Source organism: Podarcis pityusensis (genome assembly GCF_964106645.2).
Source record: "Podarcis pityusensis genome assembly, chromosome: 17".
NCBI lineage: Eukaryota > Metazoa > Chordata > Lepidosauria > Squamata > Lacertidae > Podarcis > Podarcis pityusensis.
The window spans coordinates 36,408,926-36,434,426 of record NC_138042.1 but is presented as its reverse complement, the minus strand read 5'-3'; the positions used below and the strand labels follow the sequence as shown (position 1 = coordinate 36,434,426).

The 25,501-nt window shown below is 38.1% G+C and overlaps 1 protein-coding gene across 4 annotated transcripts in view; it reads right to left on the bottom strand.

Annotated features, from left to right (window-relative positions):
• The window catches only part of PAX5 (paired box 5), a 253,791-nt gene that overhangs the window by 164,163 nt on the left and 64,127 nt on the right, over positions 1-25,501 (bottom strand). For all 4 annotated transcript variants that reach the window (XM_080986922.1, XM_080986919.1, XM_080986921.1 and 1 more), the window contains 4 exons: positions 24,219-24,384; positions 18,629-18,826; positions 11,550-11,614; positions 8,514-8,642 (listed from right to left, as the gene is read on the bottom strand). In XM_080986922.1, coding sequence (XP_080843048.1) covers positions 8,514-8,642; positions 11,550-11,614; positions 18,629-18,714 — 280 coding nt within the window. In that variant the 5' untranslated portion in view covers positions 18,715-18,826; positions 24,219-24,384. The remainder of the gene's footprint in view (positions 1-8,513; positions 8,643-11,549; positions 11,615-18,628; positions 18,827-24,218; positions 24,385-25,501) is intronic.

Below are 25,501 nucleotides of genomic sequence, written 5' to 3'. Positions count from 1 at the left end.
TGAAGCTGAAACCATTCTTATCCTAAGGCGCGCTTTCGCTAACGGGGCCTCCCGCTGCGCACATGCCTCCGGCGCACGATTTCCATTTGCATCCTGGGGCAAAGTTCACAACCAGGAGCAGCTACCTCCGGGTTAGCAGAGTTTGTAACCTGAAGCATTCATAACCAAAAGTGTTTGTAACCAGAGGTACCACTGTATATTTTTGCTGCATACCACCTCTCTAAATCTATGCAATTTCAGTGTAGTAAACAGCTACAAATCACATTTATTTAGGGTTGCCATATTTCAAACAGTGAAAATCTGGACAGAAAAGCTGGGCTTCTTTTTTGCAAAATTGGGGGGGGGGAGGAAATGCCGGTTTTGAACTATTTTTATGGGAAATTGGCAAAAACAGCACTGCTGACATGGGCTGCCATACATCCGGATTTTCCCGGAAATTTTTACTGATTTCTGTCCAGACACGATTGCAGACTGCATTATTCCTTATACATCTAGGAAATTCCAGACGTATGGCAACCCTACAGTTATTTATAATTATACCACTTAATGTAATTAAAATCTCTAAGCCGTTTATAGAAACAATAATAATACAACATTCAATAGCATTTCCTTAAAAGAGTCAAAGAAGAGCCCCACTCGTCCCCCTGGTTTCTCTGTATGCTGTGACTTTTCCAGTCAGCCTCTATGGGGGGAAAGTAATTCTGTGGCACCTCCGCATTGCAGTCTCTGAAAAATTACTTTTTGTAACTCGTGTAAATGTTACATCCAGATTTGATTCTCAAATCCAAAAGTCATGGGGCACACCTTTTTGTTTAAATAAGTATCTGTTTGTGTATACTGTAATAGCTTGCACTCATTTCTCTCTCGTACTAGGACCTTGCCAAACAGAAGAAACATTCGCAAAACCAAGTAAGAATAGAGATTAATTACATAACTTGTCTTGTACAAATCTCAACAGACTAACACAGCCACCCATCTGAAATTTTGTTTTTTAGATGGTCACGTTTGAAACTATTTGGAAAGAAAATTATATATATAATTTACTTTCCAGAGAGCTTAAAATGTGAACATTTTAAAAACAAAATTTCAGATGGGTGGCAGTGTTGGTCTTTTGCATAAAAAAAAAAATAACAAAGAGCTTTGACCACCAACTAAAAAGTCTTTCAGAAGTCGATCTAATTTTATCTTGGAATAAGCTTTTATGTCCACCTCATCATATACATTTAAAAAATAAATAAATAAATAAATCAGGATATTCATTCCATAAAGCAGGGGCAACTGCTAAAACAGGGATGAGAAACCAATATTGGGATTGCAACTCCCCTCATCCCTGGCTATTAGTCATGGTGGTTGGGGCTGATGGAAGTTGCAGTCCAATGATATGGAGGTCCTGCAGGTTCCCAACCCTGACCTAAAGTCTCTAAAGAAGAGGAAAGTTCAGCCGTGCTGATGGATTTTCAGAGCTACCAACATTCCTGCCAGCAGAGGGAGCAACAGCAGCACTTGAATGCAAATGAAAAACTTTTCATTAAAGAAGTCTCTTGTCCTCGTTTTCCAATAGGTGTGGCATAGGATCCGTCTTACCTTGAACAGATTACATTATGAACGTAAAAGGAAAAAAAGAAAAACCCTCCTTCTCTGCCTTTTGGACCTCTTGCAAAACAAAATAAGTCAAAATTAAAATGGATGTGACCAATTGGATGGCTTTGTCAACACCTTCGAAGCACAGAATGCCCTGCACACTCTGCTCAAGCAGACAAGATAAACAGATAAACCGGATAATCTATGGGACGGCATGTTCTTTGGGGACTGAAAGTATTTCCTTCCCTGCTGCCTACAGGCGGCTTTCTCTGCAGCTTCATTGACTGGGCCACAATGAAACAGAAAATATATGTATGTAATGCATTGCACAAAAATACGGCCTTAGACACATGTATTTAATTCCAACTCAGACTGAATGCCTACACGCTCAAACACTGTGTAGAATGTTTTGTTTGATTATTGGCTCTAGTTTTCTTGGATGTATAAATCCCTTCTGATCCATATCTGCTCCCATGTCCTCTTTATTCCTCTCGGGTTAGGTACACATTAGCAGCTTAAAATGCAACAAGGTTGTTTCCCACCATTGCATTACAAGTCATATCTCCACATTGCTGTACACACCAGAGAGGGAGCCAGCATGTCTTTAGCTGATGCACATTGCCATTTTTTGTTTCCCTGCCCCTGCAGACCAGCACCCCCTAGAACACCTATATATGAAACTATCACTTGTGCTTTCAGACTGAAGCTAATTTGAAGGGAAACACATTAAACAGCAGTTTTTCTCGTGGAAATACAGGAGAGCGCTACATCATGGGTAGCGTCATGTGTACATGAGATATAAGGGCTGCGGATGGCACTGTGGTCTAAACCACTGAGCCTCTTGGGCTTGCCAATCAGAAGGTCGGCGGTTTGAATCCCCATGATGGGGTGAGCTCCTGTTGCTCTGTCCCAGCTCCTGCCAACCTAGCAGTCTGAAAGCATGCCAGTGAGCGTTTCTGGCCACATGACCCGGAAAGCTGTCTGTGGACAAACATCGGCTCCCTTGGCCTGAAAGCAAGATGAGCGCCGCAACCCCATAGTCGCCTTTGACTGGACTTAACCGTCCAGGGGTCCTTTACCTTTTTTTTTTTTTTTTTTTTTTGAATACCCAGAGTAAATAGCAGTGTGTACACAGCCTTAATCAACTATGTAACACAGGACTAAGGCTGAATATGAGATGTGGAGGACAAACAGGAGATGGTTATAACTATCATGCCTTGCTCGTGAGCTTCTCTGAGGCCTTTTGCAGGTCTGCTGATGCAAAAAGAACAATTGCCAAGATAAAATTTGGTCCATCAAGGCCAAATGCTTTTACATCATATTGTCAGTATTAGTACAACCAAGACTGGTGTACTCCTTATAACTGGATTCATGTATCTCAGGAAAATGTTTGTATTCATGTATCTCAGGAAAATGTTTGTATATTAGTGGATCTATCATCTATCTATTTCTGGGAAGTACTGAAATGTTAACAAAATATCTTCTCCACACTAAAAACTTGCTTGCAATGTTTGACACAGTACTGTTGAGTGTTTTTTTTTCACATGATCAAAATCTGCATTTAATATTGAGATGCTATGGGACCTATTCCCTACAGTAGGTATTTATAGGAAACATGTATTAATCTAGCAACTTCTATGTGGGCTGGTGGTGACATGAATTAACTAGTCAAGGTATCTTCTAGTCATGTTAATAGGAACAGTACTTTAAGAGTTCTGTTTGTTTGTTTGTTTGTTTGTTTGTTTGTTTGTTTGTTTGTTTAAAATATCTATATACTATCTTTCCTCAGAAGAGCTCATGGTAAAACCCATGAATAAAAAATTAAAAACATCAGTTATAAACTAACTCTAAAACAAGAACAGAAAAATAGCATTATACAGCAGAAATAATAATCACAGAAGGCATTCACCTGGTATCCTCTTAAAATTAGACTCATTTCCATTGTTCCCACTCTGAATACCTTGAAAACATAGCCATTTGTAACATTTAAAAAGCATTTATTTCTCTACTAATTTATAGCATAAAATAAACCACAATTCCTTTTCACATGGCCAGTTGTTATATCATATGACTTCCCCTGCAACTTTGAAACTATAAAATAAAATGACTACATTTTCTTCTGTAGCTTTTCTTTCCCAATACACATTCTTAACTTGGGGGGGGGGAGTGGGGTGCAGTGGAAAATTAGCAAAGTTTAAGCGAGTTAACATGTTCAAGAACACCACTGTGGCTAAAAGTATCTGCCTTTTAAGAAGGGGGGAGGTGAAGAATTCATCTCTATTTAGCAACCATCTACTGTCTAGTTGCTGTCCATGTTCTGCTTCTTTTGTCAGTCTCCAGTAGTGTGTCCTTTAGTTATAAGTGAAAACAACCGATCCCCCACTAAGACACATCTGCTCTGAATTCATATTACAACAGGAGGGGGAAATGACACCTTCAGCTACATAAACCAATAAAGATTGTCTGATATAGTTTGCCCCTGTTGCTACCAGGCATGCAACCCACTGAGTTAAAGACTGGTGACATCTGCTAAAGAATGTCAATGGTGAGGTGAACAGAAAAAGGTAATGAATCATAGTGTGTCATGGATACAGTTTATGAGTTCTAAGGAAAGAGCCTGTTCTATACCACTAGCTAGCCTTGCTCACACAGCACCTGCAAGCAGAACATAATTACTGCCTAGTATTTCCCACCATATTTGAGCAGAGCTGTGAATATATCAACTATGCAAAAATGATATTTAAGGCTGAATGTTGCACTTTGGAAAAGTAAAAAAAATGTTAACTTGGCCCCCTTCTGTATATTATGCATTATACTGCTCCCTATAATTAAATAACCAAATCCTCCTCCTTTTTTCCACTAAAATTATGATAGCATTCAAACTGGGAAATTCATTTTGGGACAACTCTTTGGTCCAAATCTATAGCCATTTTTCAGTGTGGGCATTTTGCAGCACATGTCCTGAGTTCAATAGGGCTTACTCCCAAATGTATTAATAGGAATGCATTTCCAAGTTTCTCTTTTTTAATTTGTTAGAGGAACTTAACAGAAGGAAAATGTTTTGTTGTTTTAGGATTCCACACACAAGAAAGAGATTGCTGGGGTCAATTTGTTTATCTTTCTATAACCAGTTGGTTCCCCTCCACTAATGTAAGGCTAAGGGATCCTGCTAAGCCCTCTATCAGCTGAATAGGGATCGGGCAATCTTCAGAGATTCTCCCTTCCCCCTGCAGCCCCCTGTGCCACTTCCCAAGCAAATGGCTTCCCAACCTTCTGTAGCAGATTTGAGGTTTCCTTCTCCCACTACCAGAAGGCTGTGCTGGATGAAAGAGCCACTTCTCAGGAAAAGGAAACCAACTGGATACAACCCAGTGCATCGTAAGCAGTTTTATAAAGTAAGACGCACACCTGTACTCATCAATACCTAAACAGCTCTGTCCCTACAAAACATAAGCACACTGGCCAAAAACTGATCCTTAAAAATAAATGAGTAAAATACTACTTTGTAGTAGATGTAGCAGGTATGCACATGTACCCTAACCCACAATACAAAGGAAATATTAAATATCAGTGGATTAGTATATCTCATGGGTAGACACGGGTGGCGCTGTGGTCTGAACCACAGAGCCTAGGACTCGCCAATCAGAAGGTCGGTGGTTCAAATCCCCGTGACGGGGTGAGCTCCTGTTGCTTGGTCCCTACTCCTGCCAACCTAGCAGTTTGAAAGCTCGTTAAAGTGCAAGTAGATAAATAGGTACTGCTCCAGCGGGAAGGTAAACGGCGTTTCCGTGCGCTGCTCTGGTTCGCCAGAAGCGGCTTAGTCATGCTGGCCACATGACCCGGAAGCTGTACGCCAGCTCCCTCGGTCAATAAAGTGAGGTGAGCACCGCAACCCCAGAGTTGTCTGTGACTGGACCTAATGGTCAGGGGTCCCTTTACCTTTACCTTTATGGGTGGGCAGATTAAGGCCTGGGGGCCAGATCTGGCCCAATCTCCTTCTAAATCTAGCCCACGGATGGTCTGGGAATTAGCATGTTTTTACATGAGTAGAATGTGTCCTTTTATTTAAAATGCATCTCTGGGTTATTTGTGGGGCCTAGGAATTTGTTCATTATTATTTTTCAAAATTTAGTCCTGGCCCCCAAGGTCTGAGGGTTTGCTGAAAAGGTTTACTGACCCCTGGTATATCTGGAGTACTTCCCCCCTACATTGGTCACAGTTAATGCAGATGGTTATGTTTGTAGATGTTATAATAAATGTACATTGATTAAGTGGTTTTATCTATTATCTGTTTATCAGCTATGCTGCCTGTTTTGTCTATAACTTATTTGTTATGGGTGAAACAAACTGAACAGTTAATGAGGCTATATGATTTCAATAAAGCATCATTTTTTCCTTATGAATTATATATTATTATGTGCTGTTGAGAATTGTTGTGTTGTGGTGGAGAGCACTGCTGTGGCCAAGGAAAACCTGGTTCAATTCTCACCTCAGGTGTAAATTCACTAAATATATTTATGTAGACCTTTAATATCTCCTCTATTCCTGCCTGCAAGGTAATACTGACCTAACTTATTGGATGATTGCAATAATTGCTGTCATGATGTGTGTAAAGTGCTTTGAACCTTCAATGAGCAGCAAATGCTTGCTAAGCATTAGTTTTATATCTGTGGAACTGTTAGATTAGGCCAAGTTCCATCAAAACAGATGGTGAGAACAGAATATAATTAAAATGATTTCCAACTCAGAAGTTTTGCACTCAATACTAGTTCACACATGCACAGCCATAACTGGACTGCTCAGCGACTGGTGACTCACATCTGAATTTGTGACTTACTTCAACTGAAAACCCTTTGGGGAGCAGTGCTATGAACATGTTAGTTCTCTGGTGATTCATTGCACACATTTAAGCAAACCGCTTTATACATTCATGAACTCCTGATGAGCATACAGTTGTAAACAACCCTAAACCTAAATCACTTCCTCTGCAGAAAGCAGAACTGCACTAGAGCAACATTGGGTGCACCCTGTTCACATTGCAAGCAGGCTCCCCACGCCTTTCAGTGGAAGGGCCGAGTTTCATTTACATGCATCAGTGCTTTCACGTTTATTGAGAATTACTGGATCATCAAAGTGACTATTTCTGGCAGCTGAAAAGCTTGTTTCCAAACCTTCGTTTTACTCGTATTATTATAATCATAGAATTCAGTTCACTGGCATCAGGGGCAGACATCTCTGGGCATCCTCAAAGATCACACCATAGGATGGGTGCTTATACAGATTGGGCAAGGTAATTACCAGTAATTGCAATGACAGCAGGTGGGCCCTTTTAGGAAGGGGGCCCAATGAGTGCGCTTTACATAAAAGCCCTCCAAAACTGGAGGCAGCACTGTCTGTTCAGATGGGAGGGGGTTGTGCTCCAAAGCCAACATGAGTTGACTTTTCATCAGATTTGTGTACACTAAGTGCACACTAGAATTTTAAAAACTACCTGATTATAGTACTAACTGCCTGTTGATTGGTAACTGATCAGTTTGATTTGAATAACACTGCACATTATCAGAACCTCACCATAGGTGTTTTTTTGAGATATTTAAGGATGTAACATAACTTAAATAGACATAACTTCCACTCTTTTTTGAACAGAATATAATCTTTAATATTTTCCCTTCTTTTTTTAAAAAAATCCCAGTTTTATTAGCATACCAACCAAAACATATTGCTTCATGAGCGGCTAAGAATTTTTGTTATGGGTAAGCTATGAAAATGTAAGAAAATAATAAACCAAAATGTGTTTTTAATTCATACCTCTATTGTTAAAAATTAATCATACAAATTAATCAACCAAACTTCAGTTGATTAATCTACAAATCAAACCAATTACAGATTTCAGTCATAGCACAGACAGATCCAACCTAGTAAATGATTTTAATTCAAAATGCAACTGGGCACATTCTGAAAAGTCTTTAGAAAGTGACTTGAACCAGGAAATGCTGAATGAAGTTGATGCTAATGAACTTGTGCTGAACCATTCAAAAGCCTCATTCAACAAAAGCAAGTCTATTTAAACAAAAGGTTTATCTTGTGCCACCACTATTTGCCACAATGCTTTCTGTACCCAGACAGTTTTAAATTATTCAGAAATCTACAAAATAAAAAAGTCAGCATTAAAAACCATAATGTGAATCTACCCTCAGTCAAACTGATCATGCAAGAAGAGTCAGAGGCATTGCCCAGTTCTCATATTAAAATGATTATGCAACAGAAGGTGTTTTACCATGTTGTCAATTCATACAGTAATTGGTGTTGGAAAGCCACAAGCCCCTATCATTTTAGTCAAGAGGAAATATGTCAGAATCTCATGCTTTTTCCTCCCACCCAGTTCTTAAGTAAAATTAAAATAGTCACATCACTAGACAAAAAGTTCGCAACGGTGTCCTCCAAAATGGTATAGCAAAGGAGGCAAATTCCAAGCCTTTTCAAATCTCTCTGTTTTGTTGATAGTTTGGCTCCTAATTTGGCTCCTAATTGGTGGAGTATCCTTCTTTGGAGGTCTTTAAGCAGAGGCTTGACAACCATATGTCAGGAGTGCTCTGATGGTGTTTCCTGCTTGGCAGGGGGTTGGACTCGATGACCCTTGTGGTCTCTTCCAACTCTATGATTCTATGATTCTATGATTCCAAATGGGTTATTTTGAAATTATAATTTTTACTGATATAAAATTTTATTAGCTCCTATCTGCGGGCGTGTGTGTGTGTGTGTGTGTGTGTTAATTCAAATTAACATACAAAGAAAATTGGTATCTCTAAGTGGGAAACAGGTTTGTAGCGAGAAGGAGATAATTAATTTTGCAGCAGAGATTGAGGATAAAATTTCACTCTTTCTATAAACTATAAAAAAAGAATATGAAAGGAATATGTGTTTATTCTTACCTTCATCTCTTTTGCGTTTGTTGCTTTCAGCACTGGGAGATGTAATTCCCAGAATTCCACTAATAGAATAGGAGGAGCCTGCTGAGTCTGTGCTTACTGAGGACACTTGTGTCACGGAACCCGTGGAAGCTGTAATTTAGAAAGAAACCAATCAGTACACATATCCACACAAGAGAGGAAGCCATGCAAACAACTTTTCCATGACTGCCATCTTTGATAGTTGTGTTTCAATACCACTACCTACAACCAGGAGGCTGGGAGAGGGGGAACAGGGAAATTTGCAGCCTGGATACCTTTCTTGAACATTTAAATTTCATTTTCTGCCATGTCTTACAGCCCAGCCCTATCTTATTAGCTTTTGTTGCTGACAGAAGGACCTGCTTTATACAGCAGCAAGCTAAATTAGCATCAGGTACCTATCAAGCATTGCAAAAATATTCTGCCATGTCTATTTTCATATATACACACAGTAGACCCACAACATATGTGCATTTAACTTGTGCGCATTCAGCTTCAAGGGCTTGGCAAATGATTTTTAAAAATAAAAATAAAAGGCGGGAGGGGTGGACCTCTGGGGGGGAAGACTGGCAATTCCACCCACCATTCCACCCAATATTTTGACTATAAGCGATTTTGACTTTATGCACTATCCCTGCAACATAACCCCTGCCTAAGTTGAGAGTCAGCTGTGTATACCATGAGAACAGTGGTAGAGATCTGTGCCATTTACTAACCCATACCACAGGGTTAACCAGTGTGGTGCCCTCCAGATGTCTTGAACTACAGCTCCCATCATTCTCAACCACTTGCCATGATGGGAGTTGTAGTCCAAGACATCTGGTGGTCACCATGTTAGCAACCCTTGTCACAGGATAGAGCACTTTTCTAAACTGCTCAAAATGCTTCATGTTTATTTTATCAGTAACTGATACAACAACTCTGTACCATAGGCTAGTGTTATATTACCCCCATGTTAAGATGAGAAGTGGCTGCCTAAAGGGAATCCACTGATGCCATAGAGGTCATGGCTGAAATGAGATAAGAACTACAGATAAGTAGCTTACAGCTCATGTTCTTAAACATTATGCTATATTACTGCACAAAAGATTGCTGGTTGCATCTCCAAGGCATTGGTCAACATATATGGCGTCATCCTGCAAGATGCATCAGTCTAAAAGTTTGTTATGATTATTTCGCCTGGACAAATAAACCCCTGGACAAGCAGAGATTTGAGCCTACATCTCCCACCATTTATGTCCAACGCAATAAAGCACCTGCCTGCAACCTGGTGCTCTCTGGGTGTTTTGGACTACAATTCCCATCAGGCATAGTCTTGCCAGTTGAGGCTGATGGGAATTATAGTTGAAAGCATCTGGGGTTCGGAAAAGCTGCTCTAAATTGACAGTAGATTGCATTCTTGCTAGGACCCCTGATACTAGGACATCTATGATATGACTGGTAATCTACAACTCTTTCAGCATTTGAGGACTTGAGTAAGACAAAGATAGCACTGGGGGCACTAGATCCTCTGAACTACTGCCTCAACACAGTGCATATGGTGCCCAGACCAAGAGCCAAAAGTATAATAATAGATTAAATAACTGACAATTTGCTGCCCTCTTATAGCATCCAAAATATGGCTCCTGAGATAGGCACCTCAGTCTGCCAAATACTAAGGACAGCCCGGTCCAATACTTGAAGCTATATAGAGTTCACTGGGAATCCTAGATATGTTAGAACTGCATCAATTGGACTTACGATGCAGGGTATGTTTTGAGTGGTCTCTTTCATGTTAAATTTTGTGGTTGGTAGACATTCTAGTTTGTGTATTTAGGAAACTGTGGTTTAGAGGCTTATTTAAACCATCGCTCATATGTCTTATATATTCGTGCAATTCAGAAATACCGAAATGTACGCTGCAATTTGTCTGAAAACTCCTATATGTTGAGATAATTACCACTTCATACATGAGATTCACTCAAGATTCTAAAATTGGACTCAGGATTTTTATCCCAGAGTAAATGGTTAGAGGATTGCTTGCCTGTAGTCCAGTCCATAATTTTTAATTAAGTATGTGGATTTAAACCAATTTAGTCCCTACTGAAATCACTGAGATTGCTGGTCTTGAATCTAAGAACTTCATTTTTGCTGGATTGTGGATTAGGTTGTTAGTATTCTAAAATGCTGACAGCTCAGAAAATATGGAGATTTTTCAAGATAAAATTTAGTGAATTCAGTTCTAAAGGATTAGGCAGAGGAAAAATTTGAAAATCTGCAGTAAAGAGAAAAGAGGCAGTGAATATTAAGCCAAAGTGGTCTATGGAAGCATGCCTTACAACCCAGTTAAGCCAAAGTACTTTGATTTCACTCATTTGGTTCAACAGGACTACATAAGCTTGAATATATTATAAAAGTAGTTTGAGTTAACAGGGCTTATTTTAAGCAAGGTTATGCTCATCTGTCAGAGACTCCACAAGAAAAAAAAAACCCTAATATAAAGTCCATCACTCTTCAATGACTAGAGTTAGATGGTCTGCATGTGAATTAGGCGAAGAAGAAGAAAAAGCAGTAAAAAGTTTTCAAAGTTTTGCTACCTCTTCACTCAAAATTGCAAGTGCACAAAGAATTATGGAAGGGTTGGTTGATAGAAGAAAAAAACACATTCAAAACTACTTACTGACTAATGATGCAGAAAATGTTATGAATAACTATCCCTTTCTTGATTTATTACTTTAATTATCTGACATTCTATAGACCCCCATTAGTGGGATGATTTTTATATTTTTTTTGGTTTAGATTTCAATTTTCTGTCTCATGGTGAAAGCTATTTATCATAATAATCAGTAAAATTCAAAACCTTTTAGCAGTATTTATAAAATTCATTTACCATGTTCAGCCCTTGGAGAATGACAAAGAAGGTGCATTAGTACGTGTGCTGAAGTGTTCTGTGCAGAATTATCTGCCCATAAGAGTGATTAAAAGTTCTTTAGAATGAATTGCATTATATATTTTTAAGTATATTTTTAAAAAAGTTACCTATGCTGTGACTGGAGGCTGGGACTTGCTGGTTGGGTGGTTGCTGTACCTTTGTCCGTATAATCCTGCATATAGACAAATGGCTACTTACTATTAGGTATACAACAAAAGAGCAAAAAAACAGCTATGCAGGTAAACAATAACTAAGCATGATGAGTGTCCAAGAAAATTATTCCTCTTCATTACTATTATATTTCCCAAATTGAAAACCAAAAAGATGCACTGAGCTGAGAACTGCCTAAATGTGTTATCAGCCATAGCTGAAAAATTGGGAAATGCATGTCTACTTAAATACATTCACAAAACTGGAATTGCCCACTTTCATGTGTGAATGTCATCATTCACAATGCTTGGACATTCACTGTAACTCATATATGTAATCACCCTATCAAGAGAGACTGAAAGAATTGCAGCTGAGCAAATGGACCAAAGCCAAATATACAATATAAACAACACAGTGTCCAAAACGCAGGATCTAAGATCTAAGTACTTAAATTCCATTGACTTCCAATGGATATAAAATAACTGCAATAATAATAATTACACATATTATTGATCTCAATAATACCTTGTCTCATTAATTTCAACTGGAGTTAAGCATGACTAATTTATCCAGATTGGGGCAAAATGTGGACCCTGGTGCAGGTTTGTGGGTGATTGCTGCTTTTCCTCATAGCACCAAATATTCAGTGAGCAAAATCTGCACAGTTCTAAACCCTCGCAACAGGAAATGTCTCATTAACTACCGTAAATAATTCTGTGGTGTTTCCTCTCTGCTCATTCCTGTTGGCTGATCACAACAGACTTGTAGAAATGCCCTAAACATTAACATCACCATAAATTAAGGTTTTTGTGCCAACTTACTTATACATACATATCTAGAGTCATACCTACTTTCAAAATATTTGCTAACACAACATTTTAGGCAGCAAAATGTGTGTGTGTGCTACATATGGTTTAGGCTTTTGTTAATGCTGGGTTGGAGAACTGAAGTTAGCATAAAATAAATAAAATTGTTAACAATGGAAAATCCACCGTGGCGATGCATTAAGAGCACTGAACGCAGGAGGTCTTCTCTGTATATTTTCCTAGTGACGCAAATGGAGATCTTGCCATTGATTTAAAGAAGAACAAGATTGATGCACTCACTATAGAACGGTCTTTTATCAAATAGCACACAGTTAATTGATATAATTCTCCACACAGTATATATGCCTGTTTTAATATAATATTTTAGCTGGCAGCTTGTGGCCTGATGAGTTCCTGGCCACACTCCCAGCTTTTGGCTGGTTGTCTTCCAGATTTGTTTTTTCATGTTTAGTGTGTTCACAGAAGAACACTCTCCTGTCATTTAAAAAAACAAAACATTTTCCTCTTTGGCATTTCAGAACATCAACTCATAAAGTGACAGTGCCAAATTACTGTTATCTGCCTCTTCCTTTGCACCGTTTACCAAACTGTAGATGATTATGAAGGGTGGTTCTCAACTAAGGTTTACTCAGAGTAGACCCCCTGAAATTAATAGGCATAATGGTAGTTGTGCTTGTTAATTTCAATGGGCTTACTCCACCTGAAGCGTTTGGTTTAGTTGTTGTGTTGTGTTAATACTTAATGAACAATTCAGGATGGGACCCTCTTTGAGTAATACTATATTTCCAAATGTTTTGAAAGCTGAAGCACATTTCAAAGAAATAAGTAAAGCCGAAAACTCCTGTGCACTAAAGAGTTTGCATTTTAAGAGTTTGTGACCCCTAATTCTAGTTCAAGGCCTGTTTCAGCACAAGGCACCGCTCTGAACATAGTTTTAGACTGTACAAGCCCAGGGAACAGAGCAGTGAGCCGTGCAGAAGGTGGTTAATTCTGCTCTGTCTTTGCATCATGGGTGACTAAGCTGATCTGATCACACCTAATGCAGAGATACAGCAAAGTACCCACCTCTAGAAGAGTTTGATTAGAAGAAAGCAAGGTAAGAGCAGTAAATCAGACAAAGACACAGTGAGCAGCCTTCTTACATGGGTAGGAACTGAGGCACACCTAAAAGTAACAGGAACCCATAGTTGAGAATTTCAGTGTGAAGATGACGAGGCAACACGAGCCTCTACTTCTTAGGTCTGCTCTGCAAGTATTCTCTGAATGTACAGTAGCTTCTCAGCTGGAAGCTTTGCACACTATCTAGCTAGAATGAAGGTCTGGAGGCTGTATCTGCACTGCTGCAAATCGGCTGCTACATTTCACATAGCCTGCATCTCAGCATGCAACTGACCGGTTAAATCAGCACAAGGCTGTAGAGTGGTTTTGCACTGAGTAAATGGCCTTGGGAACCAAACAGGTGACTGGTGCAATTCCTACACACCAATCACTCTGCTGGCATCTGTATAGGGTTCAGAGCAGGGCTGGGGTTGGATCCTTCACACAGCACTTAATTTAAAGTAATCTCTCTCTCTCTTTAGGTATAATGTATTTATTTTAAAGTATTTTGCCCAGTGTTTGCCCCAAAAAGACTTCCAGAGTGGCTTCCTGATCAATTAAAATAAAATCCAATTTTGAGTATATACAAAGTTCACTTCCTCCTTACTGAGCATCCTCAAACAATCCCATGCACATATGGGATTGTTCAGAGCACGGAGGAGATGGTGGTGCCTTCCAGACAGGCCAGGGAACAACCTGGCACTTCTTATTTTAATACATAAGGCAGAATGTCCCATATGTCTCCTTTCTGCTTTGTGCTTCCACACAGGACATAGCTTTCTCCATTTTACAGAGCAATACTACGTGGAGTGTAAGCTAGTCAAGGCAGGTGGGGAGGTACTTCTGTGGGGGGAACTGGTTAGAGAAGACTGGCCTTGAATGAACTGATGATCGTGACTCCCTGTTGCGTGTCCACCCTAAGTTTACAGGCACACATCCTCATTTCATGTGTCCAAGCATCAAACGCTACATGAAAAACATGAATGCCACCTGAATTATGAATCATCCCTAAATATTGCTAGATTTTATTAGGTTTTAAAATAACATTCAGATGGACCTGCTTTCTTTGCCCTGCAAACTCTTTGTTTAAACATTTTCAATTTATTTTGCATCTTATAAATTAAAATATCTGATCAATATATTTCCTGCTATACAGAAATATGTACTTGGTGAAAGAAACATAGTCGCTTCTTCAAAGGACACCAATTTGCCCTCTCCTAGAAACTGTTAAGTTGTGCAGTAGATGACAGAAGCATGCACTTTTTCTGTGTCAGAATGTGCACGGATCTGCCCATTTGCTATTGTCTCTCCACTTATACCTTATCTTCCCAGAACTATAAAGCATTTCATTCACTAGGGGTGAATTCAAGTTTACTTGCCATCTTGCAAACATTTTTTTATATATCCACAGTAGACAAATGACGTAAGCAGGGGCCCAGCTGAGCTGGCACTGTGTTTTATCAATTATTGGTGTAGGATCAAGACTCTGCTGCAAATACCAGACCTAGAGGAATGAACTGAAAGAAAAGAACAACTAGAACACCTCAGTCCCAGACACATAAGTCAGGATTGAGATTTAATTCTCTCTCTCTCTTTCTCTGAAATGCAAAAATCAACAAGGTATCAACTTTCCTTTAAGCCCCTCATGTATGTACATAAATGTGTGTTATGAAAAGAGACAGAAAGAGAGAGATTGAACAGATTGCAGCAGGGGGTTTATCTCATGCAAACTGTACCAACCTGTTTTGTGACTTACTTATTCGGAACTTAGCTGCTAATGATTTTAAGTAATTAGGCAGTAATATTCAAAAATAATACAGCAAGAGTAACTGAAAGGGGGGGGAAATATGCAAAAATTTTACCCGTGCCTGCTCTTTTTATGAACATAATATGTGCCTTGCAGTTGAAGACCAAAGGTATATATCTAGTTCAGCAGTGTTACCAGCTGTGGCCAGACAGGTACGATTGTGTTCTCACAAGCAGGGCATGAAGTTGATAGGTTTCCCTTGTTACTGGTCACCAACAGCTGGTGTTCTTACATGTTCTTACATGTACCTGCATTTACTCTCATCCATCCTCTATTACCTTAGCCTCTCTGATGTGCCCAGAGACTAATGTGAAGCTGCATGGTGCATCTATGTTTAAGGATCCATATTTAATGCAACCACGTGGGTTTCAGTGCAATAAATAAATTCCTCCCTCCTTTTGTTGTTTTGTTATTTTACATTCCCCCTTCCCTCATTTCTGCTGTGTTTTCCCCTTCACTCCTTAACTTAGACTTAAAGCTTTTTGGGTAGGGGCCTGTCTATTCATGTATGATATTCTACAAAGCAGCCTTCCCCAGTCTGGTGGCCTCCAGATGAAGAGAAGGAAAGAAAGTTAATAATACTCAGTTCTAGGGCTGCCATATTTCAAAGAGGGAAAATCTGGACAGAAACGTTTTTTAGGGGAAATCGCTGAAAATGACACTGCTGGTATGGGTTGCCATACACCCGGATTTTCCTGGACATTAAGCGATTTCCCTCCTAGACGCTGCTTCCGAGTGCAGTATTCCAAATATGTTCACAAAAGTCCGGACGTATGGCAACCCTACTCAGTTCTTCAAAGTCTCTGCTATAAAATGACGGAATCAGCAGGTCAGTTTTATAATATATAAAAGCTATGTATTACAATACGTAACTTTTTCAGTATTCTTCATTAACAATTTCATTTGGGGCAGGTAGCAGAAGCCAAAATGTTAAGTAACTTGATAGTTATGCATAGAATCAGGATACATGCCTTGTAACAGTATAACTAGTAGTATGACTATAGCTGATTGCAGAGCTGGGCCGGTGGTTTCTAGCGCACACAAAAGATAAATGTTGTTTTCAGGCAAAAAAATAGTTCAGACAGCCCAAACCAACCCAGGAATATTTGGGCTTCTGCCAGCTTTGCCATATTGACATCAATGGGACTAAATTGGTTTAAGTCCATGTACTTTCCCTTAATTGGCCTATAGGCCAAGCTGTTGTTTTACTTCTCAGTTTTAGCCAAACATTTTAAATAAATGACTTTGCAATATGCAAAAATAGTACAGCTTCATTTTAGCCAGACACTTTCTGAACACATAATTTTGCCCACAGTCCTGCAATGATCATAGCAACAGGGCACGTAAATACCAAATAACCAAAGCATATGGAAAGGCAGATAAATTAGGTTATGCTCTATTGTCTCTATGTAAGTGCTTGAGATTTCATTCTGTTTAGGAAACAGAAGCCAATGTTCTGAATGGCATTAGAATTAAAAGTTGGAGCCAAAGTGAAGCTGCTTGCACTTAACATCTATTGAATTCAATGGGATCAATAAATCAATTGCAATATCAGGTGACCCATTTATTGAACATTTATCATTATTCGTCTGCACAAAGTTCTTAAGGAGATTAGGTGATAACAGCAATTTATTGGGCATTCATTCTCATTTGCTTGTGGGGAGGTTAAATGATGTTGCATCCAGCAAATTTTATCCCATACTTTCTAGCACATTTTCCCATCACTTTCCTTATTTTAAAAAGGTCAGTCTGGAGGTGAAGCTGGTTTGCCGTGCAAGACCTCCCAATCAACTTTAATTGTACAACCTGAATTTGCCAGGACAGTATGTGATTGAATCTCATCCAATAAGAGTGAAAATCTGGAAGTGCTTTAAATTACCCTGTTAATTTCAACAGGACTAACTTTCTTCATATTATTAATATGTGCAAAGCTGTATATTCTCACTGCAAAAGATCTGGTGAAAATATGCAATTAGATTAGTAACCAGTCAAAAAGCAGCATTTTTTGTATCCTAACCTTTTAAAAAACATTTTAAAATCCTATGAGGAAATTACTAAGTAATTAGTGAGTGTTCCAAAGATGCTTGGATATCGAAAAGAACAAATAAAATAATTTTTCAGCTATATATTACATGTCCAGCAATACAAATAGTGTGTTATTGTTAGATAAAGTTAGAGCATTTAAATGAAATGCCATGAAAATTTTCTTTGGGGTTGTTGTTTCTAATACAGAAATGTATTCCACTTGTGTGAATTTTCTAAATTTAAAATAAATTGTATATTTTTAAAAAAATCCAAATATCCCAATTTAAGCTGTGCTGCTACCCTAAACACGAGACACTTCCCACTAATGGGGCTTGGTTTCTTGGGATTTAACATAAAAATTCACAAAGGATGTGATCTGCAAGCCATTTCCGGGTAACAAGGTGGACTTAACTGGAACTACTGTGAAGTAAACTGTAGCTCACAGCTGAATTCTCTTTCGGTTCTCCTATGAAATATATACTTAACTTTTGATGCGATGAACTACAATTATGCACATTGGGACAGTGATTGCTTCTTGAGAAAAGCAGTAATTGACACACTGTTCATAAGCATGACTGTTCATGCACCGGACAAGTACAAATTACAGAAACTTCATAATACACAATCTAAGATAGCACTTTGTATGCAAGAATCTCCAAAGAATTTTGCAAAATTAATGATCCCTCTGCATAAGATTTAATAGACACATTGCACAGGTCACTAAACTGGAGGAGACTCTAGATTCTACCACACTTGTTTCTATTAGTAGATGCACTACTGATCTACCCAGGTTCACTTTCAATTAATCAATAATAAAGATGGATGGTAAATCTAGCAAAATATGACCCCATGGTCCTTGTCCTAGACTAGTTCTTCCTTATTTCCCAGTCCACATTCCAAAGTTATAGACTCACACTTTTTTGCATTAGAACAGTTACGTTCTAGTTTTCACATAACAAATATCAGGGTCTTAGACGGCAGAAAAATGGAAATTAAAGACAGAGACAATGGGTGTTGTGGAGAAAGAAATGTTCATATTTATTTATTTTGTATATTCATTTTTATCTTGCCTTTCAGAAAATTTCTTACAAGATGCTTCTTCCAGCTATGCTCAATGCACCAAACACTGCATGAGAAACAGATCACAAAATGGCTATGAATGCCTTTCACACATGTGAAGAGCCCTGCAAATAGTCAAATTTGACCCATTCCATTTTCATAAAATTGTAAGAAACACTGCCCACATGCATCTCCATTGTACCGCCCAAAAGATCCTTACCTGTTAATTGAGCTAACGCTGGGTACTGTGTCGTTGTCACATACTCGCTCTGCTAAAAGCCTGTCCCTGATCTCCCAGGCAAACATGGTGGGGTTTTGGCGTTTATATTCTGCAATCTTTTCTACTACTTTGGGTGTGGCGACCTTTGGTTTTGACCCCCCAATAACTCCAGGCTTAATGCTTCCAGTCTCATAGTACCTACAACAAAATTTCAGGAAAGAGGGAGAAAAATTAAAATCAATTCAGGAATGCATTTTCAGTGGTCATTCCCGTTACATATTCTAATGTAATGGACCCCTAGTAAATTGCAACCCATGTATTTAATTCTCCCACTGAAATCAATAAGACTTAGAAGTGTTTAACTTCACATGATTTGTGTCCTAATTCTTTTTTAAATTTGCCATTATGGATTGTTTGATATATAACTATAGGTGCATGTGTGTTTTCCTTCATGGCCAGAAGGCAATAAAAATGATGTGATTTTAAAGGGCAAGTGAAAATTGAAAATTAACTGAAAATGTGTGTTATTAATCTGTAATAGCAACAATAATAAAAAGAAATTGGCACTGGCATAATTTTTTTTTACTTAAATAGGGGTGGGGAGCATTGGTCTCATTTGTAGTAAATTACTATTAAGACTTACCGTCTTTTTGCAACTAAGTGGTAAAACAATATCATGGAAAGGTAAGTGCAGTCAAAACAATGAACGGATTTCTCTCTTTTTTTTTTCATTCCTTTTTCTTCATAATTGTGAAGGGCAAAAATTAAAACACATCTTTCCTAACTGCTATCTTCAGGGTAGGGAGAATTTTTGAACTACTGGCTTTACTGTTAAACTACCATTCTCCTCAGTAACCCATTGCAATTTACTGACGCAAATGAAAGAAGAATCTACCAAGCACTTTTCCTATACAGGCACCAGTAAAATGGACATGGTTACATTACAGAAAATTTAGGTAATGTGCACCCTTTGAGTCTAATGCTCAGCTACTGTAGACTAAAGACTATCAAGGTCTCTGGACTAACCTTGTTGAGAACAGCCATGATAACAAACCAGCAGTGTCCCAACAGGAGAAGTTCAACACAGAAAACCCAATTATTTGTATACCAACCAAAGCCTCTCTAACTAGCAATATCATAAATCTGTATTATTAATCATTTTTCTATACAGAAGGCTCAGACACACATCATATTAAAATAAGATGAATTTACAATTTTGGGCTGCATTTTGGACCCAGCACTTTGGTGCCCATCATATTTTCATTTAACTACACAATTTCAGTTGGCCGTCTTCTTTCTGGGTGCCCTTTGTCAGGGCCTAATATCCTTGTTCACCACACTGGCAAGACACTGAAGTGAGATTAGAACAATTAAAATCAATGAGAGTCTTGCTGTTGGTTTCAATAGGATATGTAGCTCACTTACATCCTGTGTTTATGTTTTCCCATTGGGTTTTTAAAGAAATTGTCTGTTGTACAACTCTTTAGCTGAGAAATACTAGTGAAACAAGACAGTGCTGGCTGGGCCTGATGGTAATTGTAGTTGTGAACATCTGGAAGGCACCAGGATGGGGAAGGCTGGATTAAGCTTGATATTAGAGCCTTCTGAAATATTGCACTGAGTCTAATGAAGCTGCAAAGTTTTCATGTACAGTGGTACCTCTGGTTACAAACTTAATTCATTCTGGAGTTCCGTTCTTAACCTGAAACCATTCTTAACCTGAGGTACCACTTTAGCTAATAGGGCCTCCCGCTGCTGCTGCTGCCGCTGCCACGGCACAATGCAACTTCTCTTCTCATCCTGAGGCAAAGTTCTTAACCCGAGGTACTACTTCCGGGATAGCGGAGTCTGTAACCCGAAGTGTTTGTAACCCGAGGTACCACTGTATATACAATGAATATCATAAAATAATTGATAGTGTACATTTGTATGACAAAACAATGCATAAGAAATGCCTTCATGGATTCTCCTGTTTTAATCAGTCATGCCTGATCTCAACTCAGTTAAGGAAAATAACATTATTTAAATTCTTCTCATCAAAGTCAATAGAACCGGGCTGATAAAGTACTTAAGAAGAAAGTCACCACTCATCAGTCACTGTGCTTATGAGGAGTACTTTTTATTTTTACAATGGGAAATAGTTGATTTTCTACATATCCTTTTGCACTCATTGTCCCTCAGTAGCTGATTTAGAAATCATTTTTATTTATTATATATACCTCTCACTTATTTTGTTTTATCTTACCTTTCACTACTCCATGGAGCTCAAAACAGCACACAGTACATGGTGCCATTTCCCCTCCTATTTTACCCTCACAACAACTCTATGAGGTAGGTGAGGCAGAGAGAGTGATTGGCGCAAGGACACCCAGTCAGCTTTATGGCCAAGCAGGGATTTGAATTCTGATTTTCCCACCCAGAGAATGGTCTGGGAGCTTGCAATAGGCTGAACCTTGTGAAGTGAAGTCTAAATTGCTATAAAAAGTATAGCAAGGGCCTGAGGATCAGAAAGAATGGCTTGCCTTAAGTCACCGAGTGAAAGGGCAGTGGTGAGATTTAAACCAGGGACTTGCTCATTAATAGGTCAGCATTCAAGCCATAGCCCTGTGTTACCTAATGCTATTACACTATTTAAACTAAGCAGGTTTGGAATAGACCTGATCTGAGAGCACTGTTTTTTATTATTAGGTTAAAATGTCACTAATATTTTAAACATGATAGTATACAGGATTCTGCATCAGACTGGCTTCTGGGCCTCAAACAATACAGCAAAATAGGTGGATCTGGGTCTATGGATCGTGAATTACTGGGTGATTGAAACATAATTCTTATTTTCATCTAATGCTAGGGTAGGTAAATTAGCAAACGTGTATCAATCCAAGTAATGACAAATAATTTCATTTGTGCTGTGAACAACCACCATAAGACAAACTGCACCCATTCATAACTTAACTTGTAGTCCGAGGAGACCAAACGTCCCAGAATGCAATGTCCAGTCTTGGGAAGAATCTAGACCCATATTCAGGATGCTGGCATTGTTATTGAGCTAAAATGCATTGCCTATACAGATCCCATTATATTCACAAGCAGTATCAGTTAAACAATCATAGTTAAGATGGCTCAGCAACAAACTATTAAATATAGAAACAATTTGCTGGTGTTGACATCTTTGAAAGGTTTGCCACTGTTGCTATTTATTTTGTGCCAGTGTTTAAGTGTTGTAAATTAAGAAATATTGATTCCTAAATGTAGAATCAAGCATATTTTCTGTGCGTGTTCCATATATATATATATATATATATATTCACAGAGAGAGAGAGTGCTCCAATTACAGTGACATTTTACCAACTGTAATTATTAGTTATGAAAATAATGAGCTATGAAATTCCAATTTATTGTTGACAACTTAAATGACAAAGCTCTGGAACTCAATTCTTAGCTCCATAGCAATGCAAATATATCTAGTGACAAATCTATTCAGAAACAGTAAAACTTTTAGATGTTCTTTCTTACTGGTAATGAGTTGCTTGTTTATTAGTTTTATTCATTGGCTAATAGAAATAGTAAGCTAAAAGTTGAACTTTGATGCGACTGCCATCGGGGTGGGATGAAGTAGCAAAGATAAAATGTCACAAAACTGACTGCTGCCGTTGACACTGGTAATTTTAGAAACTGCACTTAAATAACATTCCTGAGACCATACATATTGGCCTGCTCCGGAATCACAAACAAAAATCTGAAAAATCTCCAGTTGTGCAATCTTAACACTACCAGTGTCTTTGATAGGCTTTTCACTGAGTTTCCTAACTTGCCTCTTTTAAGAAATATCAACAATATTAGAATGCTTAAGGATCCAGTCCTGAAACTGCTTACTCAAGAGTATTTCCATTAAAGTTAGCAGAGCAGCACCTCTGACTTGTTTTTTGTCTTTTCACACATGGCAGTATAAAATCAAGACTCCTTCCCTTTAATCCAGTAAACTGACATTTTGTCAAATAGATGTAAGACAGAAAAGATCCAGGTCTACTTGTATCTGCTGACCTTCGCTATATCCCACTATTGACTCCGAGGATTTCGCACAGAGAATGGGGATACTGAAAGGATTCACATGCACAGAACACTATAAGGAATGTTTAATTTTACTGCAGAATTTTGTATTTTAATATAAATGGGACTGGTTTTGCATCCATGGTCAAAAGTTCCTTTTTATGTAGTGAGATGGAAAGATGACCTTATTAAAAAAGGAACCATAATTTACCAAATTTACTTGAGAATTTGGCTCTAGTTAGCGTGAAATTGCACAACTTTCTAAAGAAACTGTATTTGTGCAGCACTAACTACAAATCTTTACGTCTGCTTATGAGTAGCTCTTTTTATATAGGTCAGTGGAAGTACAGAAGTCATAGTAGTGAAAATGAAATTTAAGATATTTATATACTGTTGAAAAATCAGTGATAAAAATTTAAGAGTTCTATCTATGCATGGTTACTCAGAAGTAATCCCCACTATGTGCAATGGGACTTCCACAAAAGCATGAATTGGTTTACAGCTGAAATTATTCAAATGCAACCGAAAACCTTTAACTTTTTCTAGGTTAGGCAGGTGAAAAACAAAGATGTGATAGATAACAAAATAACCTATCCAGATTTTATTCAAATTTACTGGGGAATGGGTGGACGGAGAGACAATACAGAATACGGCAGTACCTTAAAGACTAATATATTATGGTATATGCTTTGTGTGACTAAAGAAAAGAGTATCATTATGAAGGGAAGCAGAGTAACATGGTACATTAACAAACTCTCCTTTGCAAGAGCCAATACTTGATTATTGTGATCTTAACCAAGTTACATTAGTTTACTCTGCCTGATTAATTTATTTAAAAAATTGGAGCATTATATCATAGCAAGTTCAAAATCATTGTGTCCACAATCATACTGTTCCTCGGCCTAGGTCAAGTAGTACTTTACATACTGAAACAACAGAAGCTTCCCTTTCTTTCTTTTTTAAGTATTCTGCTGTTGCTACACAGTTAGAGCATCTCCACCGTGAACAGATAGGTTCACTTAAAGTTCAGTAATGAAGATTATTAATCATTAAACTGATTTTTTTTTATTATATGCAAATTAAATAATTAAATGACTAAAAATGGCTTGCTTTTTAAGCGAGCATTTGTTGATTTCAGGTGGGTTTCAATGTGGCTCACTTAGTTCTGTTGAGTGTGCCTCAACTATTTACTATTTGAATTGCTAATGTTTCTTAGAAACAGAAAGGGTACCTCTCACTAAATAGTAATTTTCCATAATATTGAGATGACTCAGATTTGCCAACATATTCAGTAGGAAGCCTATAATAAATAGTTCCCTAATCAATAACTTCTTAAATATATTCTCAATAATCTATTTCTAAAACATTTCCTAAATTTGGTTGTTAGATAGATATGGATTTCTCTGAAATTCTTGTCATCATTGGGTTAACTCCCAAGAATCTGCCTAGTCACAAACCGATTTTTTTAAAAAACACATTCCAATAACAAACAGCATGGTATTTTCTCTTTAAGAATCAATGAGATTCACTTATCTCCTTTTACCTGCCAAGAATTTTGCTGACACAGCCATGGCTGACCCGTAGTTGCCTGGAAATGTCGCAGGGTCTGACACCTTGATGGGCAAGTTCCACAATCCTTTGGCGGACTACGTCAGGGAGTGGTCGACCATTCACAAAAACACCCCCTAACTGATTCACTCCTCCATGTCCTGAAACATATGGGGGGAAACAAAAACAAAAACAAAAACAAGCAGAGAAAAAAATACATCTTTGTGACTGTTTAGAAGATGCTTACATAAGGCCTGTTTCAGCTATAGATTCCCATCTACCATCAAGCACTGGGCAAATTCTTAAACAAGAGTTTCAGTTTCAGTTCACCATTTCTGAAATGATGGCTATGGTTTATTTGCTGAGAGGAGGAGGAACAATGTTATTTACTGAGACCTAATTTGACATTGATAGCAATTTTACACTTGTGTAACTCTAATTACTTCAATAATTACCCAGGATTATGTGGCATGAGAATCAGGCCTATGATTTGCAAAACCATCTCTCAAAAGTTATTTTTAGGCCAATGCCTGAAATCATCAGGCAATGTAAAATCACTCATGATGCCTAACTGATAGGGTGGATATAAAGGCTGAAAATCCTTAGCACACTCACTTTTAAGTACCATTAAGCTCAATGAGACCTACTTTCCAGTAAACGTGCTTAGGATCAGGGATCCTATCTCACTTGGTTAGAAAAGAAGGCCCAAATATTTTCCCATAAGGGGAAAATATGGGCAAATTTAGCAAAATTTATTCAAAGATGAAATTTGCCTAGCATTCGCTTTTACTTTGAAAATCACAGTTTAATTATGTATGTCCTCAAGATATATGTATGTATGTATGTATGTATGTATGTATGTATAGTCAATAACTTCTAGCTGATAGAATGTAGAAGAGCCTCTATAAATATTAGGAGCCTACAGAGCGTGGCTCAGACAAACTAAATAGATGACTCTTTCTCTGTGTGTATTTTCACTACTCTCCTTTAACAAGGTGAAACATCTATCTGTTGTGAAATGGTTCTCAACTAGATGAATAGCAGCTAACTGGGTAAAATCAATGAGCGCGAAATATAATGACATGTAGCTAACTGAGAAAATATAATTAACTCCCAAATTGTTAATCATGCAAACTACTTATAATAGAGAAATTGCAATGTTGAAAACAAATAATTGCAATAACCAGCATCATTGGCAACAACTGAGCAAAAGTAATAAGCTAATCTCTCTATTTACAGAGGACTTGAACTGTTCAGAATCAGTTGACAAGGCAAACC